At 48.6% G+C, this 13,414-nt stretch overlaps 1 protein-coding gene across 3 annotated transcripts in view; it reads left to right on the forward strand.

The window, feature by feature from the left end:
* Positions 1-3,679: 3,679 nt before the first annotated feature.
* The window catches only part of ME2 (malic enzyme 2), a 49,479-nt gene continuing 39,744 nt past the window's right edge, over positions 3,680-13,414 (forward strand). For 2 of the 3 annotated variants that reach the window (XM_090037792.1, XM_090037794.1), the window contains exons 1-2: positions 3,680-3,829; positions 11,367-11,488. In XM_090037792.1, the coding sequence (XP_089893918.1) occupies positions 11,381-11,488 (108 nt within the window). In that variant the 5' untranslated portion in view covers positions 3,680-3,829; positions 11,367-11,380. The remainder of the gene's footprint in view (positions 3,830-11,366; positions 11,489-13,414) is intronic. The other variant, XM_090037793.1, reaches the window with a different exon arrangement.

Raw genomic sequence — 13,414 nt, forward strand, 5'->3', positions numbered from 1 at the left:
GTCCTGGAGTGGAATCTGAAGCCTAGAGGTAGGTGCCACGACTCTATACCTTGCATGAAGAGAACTAGGCATCTCAGAAATGTAAGCCTCAGACCCCACAGGCTGAGCAGGATGCCATGCCATACAAATCAATCTGGAAAGCTAAGCACAGAGATGTCTGAAATCCCACTGCTCTCCAAAGCTTAGGCACCAATGGGCTCAGGAAGACAGACTCCATCTGTCTGGGACCAGACCTGGGAATACCAGAAAAGGCAAGTGCTCTTGCAAAGAATGGGGCACAGCTCATTCATGTCAACTGGAGCTAAAAGAGCAGGTGATGGGGCAGTGCCCACCTTTTATATGGTAGCCTAGTGGTTTGAGCACTCACATAGGAAGTTTGAGTCCTCTTCAGCCTGTAGTGATTCATCTTCCAAGTGGAGTGCCCTAACCCACAAGCTCTTGGGGTAGGTCACCTCTAATGTCTGAAGTTGGCCCATCGGGCAGGAGTCTAAGATTCCCAGGTCCAGAAAGAAACCCTTCAATGCAGAGAGAAAGTATGAGCCAGATTCTGCTCTCATTGTATTGCAGCGAAATTCAGATTAACTCCACTGACTGAGATCAGCAACTGGGTGAGTATGTACATGTGCTCGGGCTCTTTGTGATGGACAGGTTCTGCATCCTCCTCTACACCCCCCACCCCATGATACTTCAAGGTCAGTGGTGATGAATTTGGGGGACCCCTTCCCATCCTGGAGCTCCATCAGGCTGAGAGAGCCCTGTGGCAGGACCCAGGGGAAAGGGTCTGCCCATCACAGTCCATCCTGCTGCCCTGCCCTGCTCAGAGTCCTCCCAGTCCCATTTGCCCAGCATGGTTTGTTGGGAAAAGGCTTAATATGGGAGATGCCTTATCAACACCTTGTGCAACTACAGCTGGCCCTTGGGCTGTGGCTCCAGCTTTCCTTATGGGAAGTAGGTTAGGCAGGGTGCTGCAACACCCTGTCTTACAACCTCCACCCTGTATGATGCAGTTTTGGCAGCTTCTCTTTTGGTGGCTCCTCTCTTCTGTGGCTCCAGTGAGTCTCTCTGAGATTAGACTGGGAGGCAAGAGGATCAGGACTGCAGTTCTGGAGAGTGGGACACCCTGAAGAGTGAACCTCCTACTTCAGGGCAAGTTCCCTCCTGCCCCATCTTCCTTCCAGGTTGCCCTCAGCGTACCCCAGCCTCCAAGCTGCCCCGACACACCCAGAGCCATCCCTGCATTCCCACCCCACTCGTGCTCCCCCAGCTTAGGACCTGGGCTGGCCCAAGGGCAGATTTGAACAGGGGGCTCTATATCACGTCCTAGGGGCCCCAGGCAGCACAGTGTGCCCCACCCAGGCCACTGTCTGCCCTCAGTGCTAGGGGCTGGGAACAGGGCCCATGGGAGCAGGGGATAGTGTCACCCAGCAGTTACTCAGAGGGGTTATGTGACTGAGGGTGGGCCAGCAGGCAAAGCACTCATCACTGCTCTTTGGCTGGCTTTGTCAGCCTCTCAATTAACTTGTTAAAGCCTATTTTGCCACTGAGTTTTTTTTTTATTATTATTATAAAAGTTGCAAAACCTAAATCAACTTTTCACATATCTGTCATCCCCCAACAATTACATAACTGACTGGGGTGTGCCAGCTCCTGCTGGGACTTAAACCTGGAGACTCCTGGCTCAGGGTCAGACCGATTACCATACTTGGGGTGAGGAAGGAATATTACCCCATGGTCAGATTGGTCCTGACTGTCAGGGTTTCTCCTTTCCCTTGTAGCGGTGGGGTATGGCCCTCTTGCCCAGGACCTCTTGAGCCTGTATTAACCTTTTAGAGAATCAGGGCTTTGGTGCCACGATCCCCCTGCTTTACCTGGGCCAGGTTAGTGTGTTATGTCTTGCATTGCATTGGGGTTGATGGTACTTTTAGAAAGAGTTCAGATTCTGGATTTGTAGGGGATGGCTTGGATAGGGATGATGCTGCGACGGGCAGGGGGCTGGCCTAGGTGGCCTCTGGGGGTCCCTTCCAGCCAGACCTCTCTATGAGCCTACGATTGGATGAAGCTTGGCTTTCCCGCCGTACGGCTCAATGTCAGTACAACACAACCCCTTCTCCTGACGGCTCTTCTGCCCCAGCACTTTTATGCCAGAAGCAGAGCCAAGTTTCTGGCCTTTGCATCTGGTGCCGCATCTCTGCTGTGTGCGAGGGAACAGATTTTGCTGCTGCTGCCAGTGACAGTGTCTGGGTCTGGCCTTAAATGTTTCTTCCTCTTTGCACACACATGGCACCCTGTCCTATTGGCTGAACCCCCCCAGCCTGCCCAAGACTCCCACTCCCCGCACACCCTGACATCTCCTCCTGCCCCCGGCCTCTCTCCCCACCCCCTGAATTCTCCCCCGACCTCTCCCCCTGCCCCCTCTACCCCCAACCTCTCCCCCTGCCCCCTCTCCCCCGACCTCTCCCCCTGCCCCCTCTACCCCAACCTCTCCCCCTGCCCCCTCTACCCCCAACCTCTCCCCCTGCCCCTGACCTCTCCCCCTGCCCCCTCTACCCCCAACCTCTCCCCCTGCCCCTGACCTCTCCCCCTGCCCCCTCTACCCCCAACCTCTCCCCCTGCCCCAACCTCTCCCCCTGCCCCCTCTACCCCAACCTCTCCCCCTGCCCCTGACCTCTCCCCCCAACCTCTCCCCCTGCCCCCGACCTCTCCCCCTGCCCCCTCTACCCCAACCTCTCCCCCTGCCCCTGACCTCTCCCCCTGCCCCCTCTACCGCCAACCTCTCCCCCTGCCCCCGACCTCTCCCCCTGCCCCCTCTACCCCAACCTCTCCCCCTGCCCCCTCTACCCCCAACCTCTCCCCCTGCCCCTGACCTCTCCCCCTGCCCCCTCTACCCCCAACCTCTCCCCCTGCCCCTGACCTCTCCCCCTGCCCCCTCTACCCCCAACCTCTCCCCCTGCCCCAACCTCTCCCCCTGCCCCCTCTACCCCAACCTCTCCCCCTGCCCCTGACCTCTCCCCCCAACCTCTCCCCCTGCCCCCGACCTCTCCCCCTGCCCCCTCTACCCCAACCTCTCCCCCTGCCCCTGACCTCTCCCCCTGCCCCCTCTACCGCCAACCTCTCCCCCTGCCCCCGACCTCTCCCCCTGCCCCCTCTACCCCAACCTCTCCCCCTGCCCCCTCTAGCCCCAGCCTCTCCCCTGACCTTTCCCCCTGCCCCAACCTCTCTCCCCACCCCCTGAACTCTCCCCGACCTCTACCCCCAACCTCTCCTCCTGCCCCCGACCTCCCCCTGCCCCCTCTATCCCCAACCTCTCCCCCTGCCCCCTCTAGCCCCAGCCTCTCCCCGACCTCTCCCCCTGCCCCCCGACTTCTTCCCTCTGCACCCCCTAAACCCTGACCTCTCCCCCTGACCTCTCCCCTCCCCCCAAGCCCCAGGACCCACTCTCCCCTCCCCCACGCTGGTCTCCAAGGCTCAGGAACAGCGCTCCGCCCCCTTGTCCGCCCCGTCCCTCCTCCTCGCACGCCGATTGGCCCTCTCTCCCACTTCATTAACATCCTGCCCCGCGGCTCCTGGCTGCCTCGCCGACTCTTGAGGAAGGAAAGCAGCCATTGGCCGAGGGCGGCAGCCCGCCTCCTCCCAGTGGCAGAGCGGCGTTGTCAATCAGCAGCAGCGCCCCGCCCCCTGGGGTGCCTGCCAGGTCGGAGCCGGCGGGGCTCATTCTGGGCCGGGCGCGGCGCGGGCGGGACGGGTCGGGTGTCTGGCGGAGCAGACGGCAGGTCCGCGGGGGCAGCGGCAGGAGGAGGTGGGTCTCACGCTGTTGCGGTGCTGTGTGAAGGTGAGCGGCCCTCCCTGCTGCCGAGGCCCTGCGGGGGCTTCCTCCTTTGTTGCCTTGCTCATTTCCTTCTCTGCAGCCGGGTGTGCGGGGCGGTGGGTTTCCATGCCCAGGGTCAGGAATCACCCTCCAGCTTGAGCTGCTGGTAGCATCCACCCAGGAAGGTGCTGCTGTAATGCCCCCCCTCCGCTGCCCGCTCCATCCTCAGACACCCGGCACCGCTGCCCCCTCCCGCCGTGCTGTCCCACAGGCCTGGCTTGCGCCCTGGTGGGCGATGCACGGAGGGCCTTTGTCTCCCGCTGCTGCAAAACCTCTCCGCCCAGGCGTGACTTTCTTCCCCGCCACCTCCGCGGACCCAAGTGACTCTCCTGTTACATGGCACCGCAATGCTTCCCCTCCCTGGTCACGCTGCTCGTGAGGTTTTGTTCTTTCCCCTTCCTGCACAAACACTGCCATGCAAAATGCAACCAGGAGCCTCGCTAATGGGAGCTGCCTGTGTTCTCCCGTACCTCTCGCTGCTCGGTGATGCTGAGCACGCTGTTCAGACAGGTAGGGACCATGGAGAGTCCCTAAGTTAAGTCTTTTTTTTGTTGGTTTTAAAAAGGAAATGAGATACATTACGTATTTTCCTAGTACGATGGGTTGATTATGAGTTTGTTGTTCTGCTCCCCCCATCCTCGAAACAAATAACACCAATTACAGAATAAGTGTTTGTAAAACGTCACGATAAAACGATAAAAATAAGACTTTGGAGTTAGGCAGGGGGGAAAGACCTCTCAGGCTGGTAAAATTCGAGAGTTAGATACTTATGCATCTTCTCAAGCCCCCACGGTTGTAGCAACTTTGAATCGGTAGTGCGAACTTTTATGGCAGAGCCGTAAAGTCACAAAAGCACAAGTTCAAAATTGATGGTGGTCTTGACACGGCACATGAGTAAGATGCGTTAGGCTTCTCATGTGTAGCGCGAGCTTCTCTTCTCCATGGTTTTGCCTAGGAAAAGAAATACCAGTCATTAGTGTTTGAAATGATGCTGTTCTCTTCTTACCTGATTTCATCTTTGTCTCGTTACGCTGTACGATTAGAAGCTCGTACATCAAACCATTTTGCTTTTCTCTGAATAAAACCGATGCAGTTGAATAATCCCATTAACCCATTCTCAAGAGAACTTGGCAATGTAAAATGTGTGGATGAAGCTATGATAAAAAAATTCTGCTTCAGAATACAATTGCGCTGGAATTACTGACAATTTGATCTTATATGCATGTGCATATTATCAAAGAGCTGTCATGAGTTTGTAAGGCCCAGGTCTTCAATACACATAGTGAAGAGCTGGGATTTACTGCATATGGAATCAGCATGAAAGTCCAACTGAGTCTGAAACTGGTAATGAGACATTCACTATCTTACTGCAGTCTTTTTTTAAATTGTAGTACAGACGTACATTGAACTTCGTGTATATGCTAAGAAAAGGATGCAGGACTGATAAACTCATTACGCTCTGGCAGTAACACCTATTAGTAACATCATATGTTTATGTGTGTTATCTGGACCGGACCAGAGGGAATGAGCTTTTCACATATAAACTAAGAATATGATGAGACACCAGGAAGAAAAAAAAAGTGTCAATGCATGTAATAGGAAGTTATGGTTGGGTGAAAGCTTGTTAAATGTTCTGATTACAACTAATAACAATTGCTCTTTCAGCAGCAACAGTGCAAGCAACTCTTCACAACTGTTTCATAGTTTCTAGGGTCGGAAGGGACCTGAGCAGATCATCGAGTCCGACCCCCTGCCATGGCAGGAAAGAGTACTGGGGTCAAATGACCCCAGCAAGATGTTCAACTGTTGCTTATCTACTTCTGGAACCAGGACTCGTGGTAGGAGTGATACTTTTATTAGACCAACTAGATTTTTGTCCTGGGTAGAAATTTTACAATCTTTTTCTTCCATGCCTGAAGAAGGGTGTTCATGTCTGAAAGCTTGCAAGTAAAGAATTTTTTTTTCTTCAAAAATCTAGTTGGTCTAATAAAAGATATCACCTCTACCATGAGTCCCGATTCCTTTTTGCCTCTAGACCAATATGGCTACAACCTGGATACCATATCTGCTTCTGTGTGTTTGTGGTTTCCAGGATGTGCTGGTTTGGGAAGGAGCCTCTTTCTGGCTGTGTAGTACAGGGTGGTCCAACTGCTAAGTGGCTGGGGGACACATGCCATGCAAGCTGCTCCAGCGGGGCCATGCTAATGCCAGCCATGGACTCCCATGCTGCACCTCACCCTGTACCACACACGTGGGCATCCATCCCCAACACTGCTGCACCATGCTGCGGGCTCCCCCGGTGCTGCGGGCTGCGCCACCCCACTCTGTGGGGCAGGAGCTGATGGATAGTGGGGTAGAGAACCCCGCTGCAACAACTAGGGAGATGGGGGCTGCACATCAACCCTTTGTGAGCTGCATGTGACCCCTGGACTGCCAGTATGACTGCCCTGCCTAGTACGCTAGGAACTGGACTCGAATGACAGCCACGCTTATGTTTTGTATTGTCCCTGTGCTACTTCCACTTAAGCTACCTCTTGATGTGGGCTGTATCCAGGTGCTGTTCTGCGTTCTCTAGAGCTCCTACTGCAATAGGTACGGGAAGGCCCATCGATCCACTGCCCTCGTTCTTCCTCTGCTCTGGTCAGGTGCTTCCAGAAAAGCCCTGCTGCTGGAGTGCAGGGGGCTCTCATGAAAAAGCAGAGGATTGTGCCTGGTTTTGTAGTCTCTCTCTGTGTCCATCTTTCTGACACTCAGAAGTATAGCCGTGCTGGTTCCTGTGGGTTACGGCTCTCAGCATATTTAAACAGAGCCTCTGTTGCAGCGTAACATCGACGGCCTTTATCAGGATCCTGCAGGCAAGGGCTCTGACCTTGCACACGTGTACGCTCTTAACTTGCCTATCGTGAGCCTTCCTGTTTAAGTCAATGGAATTACCCATGGTGATAAAGACTCATTCACACACTTAACCTTTTATATAGGCTTGGGGTTCAAAATAGTACGGCACCTTCCATGATATACAGTTATCAATAAAGACAGCACCTGACAAGAGCAGCACGTTAAGGACAGAGTCAGGTCAGAGAACTTTTTCACATTGCACGGTGAGATAAGAGCTTTGGCAAGCCTTGCATGGTAGAGCCAGGCTTAATGATCTAGTGCAACTTTCTTGTTGGATTGTGAGAACTTTACTTTATGTCTTAAATCAAATTAAGTGAAGAGAGGTGTGGAATTTTATTTAAAGCTGGTCTGTAATTCTTTTTTAAATAACCATGCCTCAGAGGTCAGAGGGACAGTCTCTGTCTAAGTACATTTAGGTTTAAGTTTTCTTCTTGATTTGAAGCTCAGCGTTGCTTTGATTGCACCATGCTGTGGTAAAGAAAAGAGACATCTAAAAACATCTTTCTCTCAAATGCCTTAACTACCACTTTGGTAGCTTCTAAGTCACAGCTGGACAGACCTTTCAATTCTGCAGTGCCTTTTTAATCTGGAAATCTCAATGCACTTTACCAACATCAGTGGTGAGCCTCGTGATACCTCTGAGAAATACCAAAATGTGATTATGCCCATACTGAAAACAAGAAAACTGAGGTGCACAAATTGAAATGTATAACCCACCGTCAGAGTGACTCAATGGTGCCCTGTGGACTGTGATGCAGAATACGCCTTCCATAATTTAACTCTGGGCTCCTTCTCTTTCTACATACTTATACATACTTTAAGGCTACCCATAAATCGAATGGAAAATACCTAATGCCATGAACTCAACAAAAGCACTTTTCTCCAAGTGAGATAATGATCGAAGGAAGTAGGTCAATACAAGCTTTTATTTTATATTTTTTAAGTAGAACACTGATGGGAAATGCATTCATACCTGGACCCTACCCTCTGCCATAAGTTTCACCTGCTTTGTCTCCGCAAAAATGAAGAAGCCAGCTAGTAAGTCCCTGTCTACTTTGTGTCTTGATTTTCTCAAACATCCTTATTTAATTTTAAAAGGGAGAGAAAGAGAGACATCCCACATTTGTGCCATGTTCAGGATTGTACAGATTCACAAAACACCTTCTAGCGATTATATTTGACAGTATTGTTTGGGTATAAAGTATCACTTGCATAGAACAAAATACTTGCATTGCTATTGTTAGGCTTAGTTGTCATTTAAACCTAGGGACGCCTGCAAAACCATCAAACATGAATTGCAGTCTCACTGAGAAATATTCCAAAGTATTAAAGCCATAATCCATGACCGAGACAGCTGCAAATAGACCTTGCTTTAATTGACTTTGTGAGCTACATGATTCCCTTAGGACTGTAATTATACCTTTAAAAGTAAAATTAATCTTTCCTCCTAAATGTAGCTTTTGAAACTTAACAAATTCAGAATTGCATTAATGGAAACATTTGCTTCTAGATGAGTACACTTGTACAGTGCTAGTAATTAATTTGAACTGGCCAGTTGCCCCTGATAAGCTTCTCCACTGCAGAAACCAAGGAGGCAGTATGCGCAGGAATTCAGCCTCTGTTAGTGATACACAATGAGATCAATAATAAGTAAAAAAAAGTACCACGCCTGACTGCATACTGGAGTCTTGTTTGGGGCTCTTGCTTATGATCATCAAGTTATTGAAAGAAGAAGCGTCACTCTATTGCTGCTGACACATTCTAGGCTGGCTGTTTCTCATTCCTCTTTTAGCTGCTTTCTGTTCTCTCTTTCCTTCTGTTAAGAAATGCACAACTCCAGTTCTGTTACGTAGCAGGTCTGATTTCCATCCAGCTCTGCCGCTTTCTTTTTTCTACATTGATCTCTCTACTAGAAATGGAGCCGCTTGTTCTGCATACCCAAGCATTACCCTCTCAGGCCAGAACCTGTTTCTTAAAGAACACACTTTACTGCTACAAAACTTCCCAGCATCCACCTGCAAATGCTTTTGTAATACTTTGGACTGCCTTATGATTGTCCTTTGGCTGAGCGTGCATATTTTATAGAGGCCTTGATTCTGTCGTTGACTCAAATCGGAGGTCTACCTTTAGAGCAGCAGTTCCCTAACTGTAGGTTGCAACTCCAAATGGGATTTCAACATCAGCGGATAGCTCACAGGGGTGGGGGGCTGTGGGTTGGGAGTGAGGGGCCATGCTAAGGAAATGGGGCCATAAATGGGTCATGCGGAGGACAAGTTTGGGAAACACTGCCATAGAGGGTTCAGCTTTTGTGAAGAACAAATGTCTTCAATGTGGCATCAAGTATGCAGATGACACCAAATAAATAGTTGCAGCCATTGTTTAGGTTCTTAAAAGTTAAGGTTAAATTGCACCCCTGGGTGCATCTGTCATTCTCACTGGGTGCATTTACACATGCAGGTAAAGGCAGAGCAATAAACTCCTGTGCAGTTTAAGCCGGAGTCAGCTGCTTCTAAGTACAGCATCTACATGTGCGCCCCGGACAACAGCACTTTGAGCTGGGGCAGAGCAGCCCTGGGCTGGCAGGGAACCCAGGGGGTCAGCTCTGGGCTTTGGGTGGTGGCATTGGGCAGTGGAGGGGCTGGCTGGGGCACAAGTGTGCTAAAGTGCGGGGTTAGGTAGCAGGCAGCCCCTGCACTTTAGCACCCTCATGTCCCAGCCAGCCCCTGTCACTGTTTACATGCGTTTTTCTGTGTACTAAATTACTCTGCCATAGGATAATACTGTTCCTGACAGTACTATCTTATGGCAGAGTTAATTAATTTACTACACCCTAATACTGGTGCATGTGTAGACTGTGATGCTTTACTGTGGAGCTAATTAATTAACTCCGCAATAAAGCGCACGTGTAGATGAACCCAGTGAGAGCTTTCTATGGAATTATCCAAGGGCAACATTTAGGCTTTAGATCTACATTTCAGTTCAAGGTGGGTTTATCAGGAGGAAATGAAGTGGTGTGAATGCGTGTAATTCAGGTGAAGACAGAAAGGATGAAGCAGAAATGAACAAGTAGTAGACCTGGGAGAAGGAGAGTTCAGGACCAAAAAAAGAAGGGTCTTCTGATTTTTATGTAGCATGCTCATAACCTAGAATCATATCTCTTATACCAAAGGAGGGAATTGAGCAGGAAGGGAGTTTTTTTGGTTCACAGATGTTCATTAATTGCCTGGGGGTTATTTTAAATTCAGTTAGAGATACAGCATTTGGTCCAATTTTAGGTAATTTTTTAAGAACTTAATTAATGATAGGTTTGAAGCCATCCTCAGAGTCTACCAATGAGAGATCCATTGTAATGTCAGGTCATTTTCCATTTCATGCATAGACAACATCTATGTAGAATGGACCTTCAGCTGTCAATAGAATAAAAAATACCAGCATTTTGTTGGGCACTTTTGCAAGTTTTTAAAGAAAAATTTTTGACCCTTAACTGTAATTTTTGATACTTCCCTTTCATTATGTTGTATTTTGATAGCTTATTAAGTAACTTAAAAGACATTTATAATCACTGCTGCAAACATTAAATAATGTAGCATGCTCCCTAATGTCATTTTGGAGGTCCATTTGTAAGTAATTTTGAAAAGTCCCAATTCTGTAACCTAGCATTTCAGGCTTTAAAAGGGGCTTGCACTGAAATTTGTTTAGGATTGAAATGTATAGGTAAGTCTGAAAATTGTGGAGCACTGGTAATTGCCAGCTAAAGGCCTCTTTTACGACCTGTTATTCAGTTTTGGGCTTGTGGGTATCCTGTTCCTCGCTTAAATGCATGTGTCTTCAGGCTGATGGTTCATGTTACCTCTAACCTTGCTCTGTTTGACTGGGAAGGTCTGTCTGATGCAGTGGAGACTCAAAGTATAAATGTATAACAGATTTCTGCTGGCTATTTGCAAGCCCAGTGCTCCAAGATTGGGAGGATAATGGACTCTGCACTCTTCATCATGTCTTTCTTTACTCTAAGCTCCTCCGGCCAGGAGCTTATTCGGAGCCTCTGTTGCTATTATCATTAAACATTGCCATGAGAACAGCAGTAACCAACAAAGTCGGTGCCTTGTTGTGGCAGGTGATATGCAAACATAGTAAATGATACCTCCTTAGGACAGGGCTTAGCTTTGAACATGCCTACTGATAAAGGCAGATAGATTTAATATGCAGGAAATTTGTCTGAAATTTAGCCCAAATTTCCTTTTCCTGCCCTATCCCCACATCAATTTCTTCTCCCTGCTGTTTGCGCTGGTGCCTGGCACACCGGTCACCATAAAGGTTAGTGCTTTGCCAACTGCTGTTTTCTGTTCCAAGCATACAGTGTGATGATGAGATAATTCTTGGAAAATACTGAGTGGATACAAGCTACTGCGTGTACCAGTTTCCTTGCATGTTTTGTTCACACTCCTTTTCTCCTTTTATCTTCCTGTTTGCCCCAAGGCACTGCGGGTTACAGGTGTAGGACTTCTCAGCCAAGCACTGATCAATGTGTTCATTTCCCAGTGGAAGGCCCAGAATTGTCTTTGGAGTGTTTTTTACTTTGGATTTGTTTTTCTTTTCCCCTTTGCAGGTGAAATATTAGAAATGTTGTCCCGATTAAGAACAGTGGCCACTCCCTGTGTGCTGACCTGCCGCGGGGTGCACACAAAGGAAAAAGGCAAGCCACTCATGTTAAACCCGAGAACGAACAAGGTTAGTAGTTTGCATTTATGAAACATCTTATCTCCAGCTAGTAACAGTCCTGTGGACTTCGATCTGGGGTTGAAAATCATACTGATCTGAGCTCGGGAGTTATGTTCTGTGTCAAAAGAAAAATATGGGTGACTGAGGATTCTGTAGGGATTTTAAAGTGTGATGTCTTGGGAACAAAATTATTAGGGCTGGCAACAACTGCTTTCTGCTGTTGTCAGCCTGCAAATCCCTGATTTCCAGGGACATGAAACATTACTTAAGTAAAGTTTAATACAGGTTCATTACAAATTACATCCTTTTGGTTACCATCTTGCTTTGTTGGCTTAAATTGCAATTAGCAGCCATTATTTTGGGATCGATATTTTTATAGAATAGGAGCAGTTTTGAATCCACTGTGGAGTGGTGAAAAGTGTTCACCTCTAATTCTAAGGTGTGACCACTGTAGTGCTATCAGGGGACACTGCTGTAAACTGTTAAGTCTGTATGATTCTGTAGCAATCCCAGTACAGTGAAACCTCTCTGACTTTAACCCTGCTCCATTCAGGGCCACAGTTTGGGTGATTTAGCTCAGTTGGGTCACTACGGGATCACGTAGCTATAACAGATTGTAGCGGCTGATGGTCCTGAACACTATTTCCCTTCCCTTTTCAGTGGGTGCGTCAACACATGAACTTTAATGTGCAGTACGCTATTTTACCGTGCATTAGAACAGAATAGCAAAAACCGTGCTAATGTGCTAATGCACAGGAAAATTAGGCTGCCGCACCTAATGTGACACTAAAAAAGCATGCACTTTCACTATGGTCATTTAGGGCAGTTTAATGCACTTTTAGTTAGTACTTCACATTAGAGGTACTAAATTTAATGCAAAGTAGCAAAAATGCATTAATGAATGTGTACACACCACCAGTATGTCTAAAAAATGCTTTTGTCCATACTCTAAGTCTTGGTTTTGATCGTCAAAGCTGTCAGTCGCCCCCCGACAGGGACCAAACCATACCATTGTGATGCATTGTGAGTTTGTGTGGTGCAAGACAGTGCTGAAGAGGATGGAAACTGCTTCTCTGCCCTTTCCGAGAAATAGAGGGAAGCACAAGAATGGAAGAATAAAAAGAATGATTGCAAACTACCCAGGGAGGGAGAGATAAAACTTAGGTCTGTATTCAGACCACTTCCTGGTAATTGGATAAGGGGCTCAGATAGTACAGAGGTGGATGCTATTTAAATCCCGTAGAGATAATGCTAGTGCTCAGCAAGTTAGTGAGTGCTGAAATCCACTAAGCATTGAAGTGGGAGTGGGGCTGGGTGGGAGTAAGGTGAAAAGAAACATGGAGTTCCTGAATTTACATGATTTATCAAGCTCTGGTATTTCAAACCTTAGAACTATAAACACGTTTAGGAGAGCAGTGGAGATGATTCCAAGACTTACAAGCTTTTTTTCCAAGTGCTGGTTATGCAGCAGTGGTCAGAAAGAAAAACAATAGCTCCCCGTTTGCTTCCCTCACCCGTTTTGTTTGTAGCTTCTAATGTTTTTCTGGGGCCTGCTGCTTTTTGGCACAGGAGCACACAATGCATTAATTTTCTGGCACACTTTTGTTAGTAGCAGCAAACTTTTTAGTGGCTTCGGCAATTGATACTGGGAGGATTGGGAAGGGGAAGAGCCTTTTGTATATTTAATCCTGGCCCTCACCAGTTCTAGCCCTCTGATACCAGGGTTGCCAGCCCAACACTCCGGGATTGCCTTGGAGTCTCCAGAAATTAGATGTATATCTCCAGAAGACTGCTGAGAGTCACCTGGGAGATAAATGATAGCGCAGGGGGTTTCAACCTTTTTTAAGGAGTGTACCCTTCTGGTGGGTACCCCTCCTGGATTATACCCCCTGGACAAGCAGGGGGGAAGGGGGTCCCCCAGTGGCCGGTTGACAA

This window comes from Crocodylus siamensis, chromosome 3 (genome assembly GCF_052110815.1).
Source record: "Crocodylus siamensis isolate JL-2025a chromosome 3, ASM5211081v1, whole genome shotgun sequence".
NCBI classification, from domain to species: domain Eukaryota; kingdom Metazoa; phylum Chordata; order Crocodylia; family Crocodylidae; genus Crocodylus; species Crocodylus siamensis.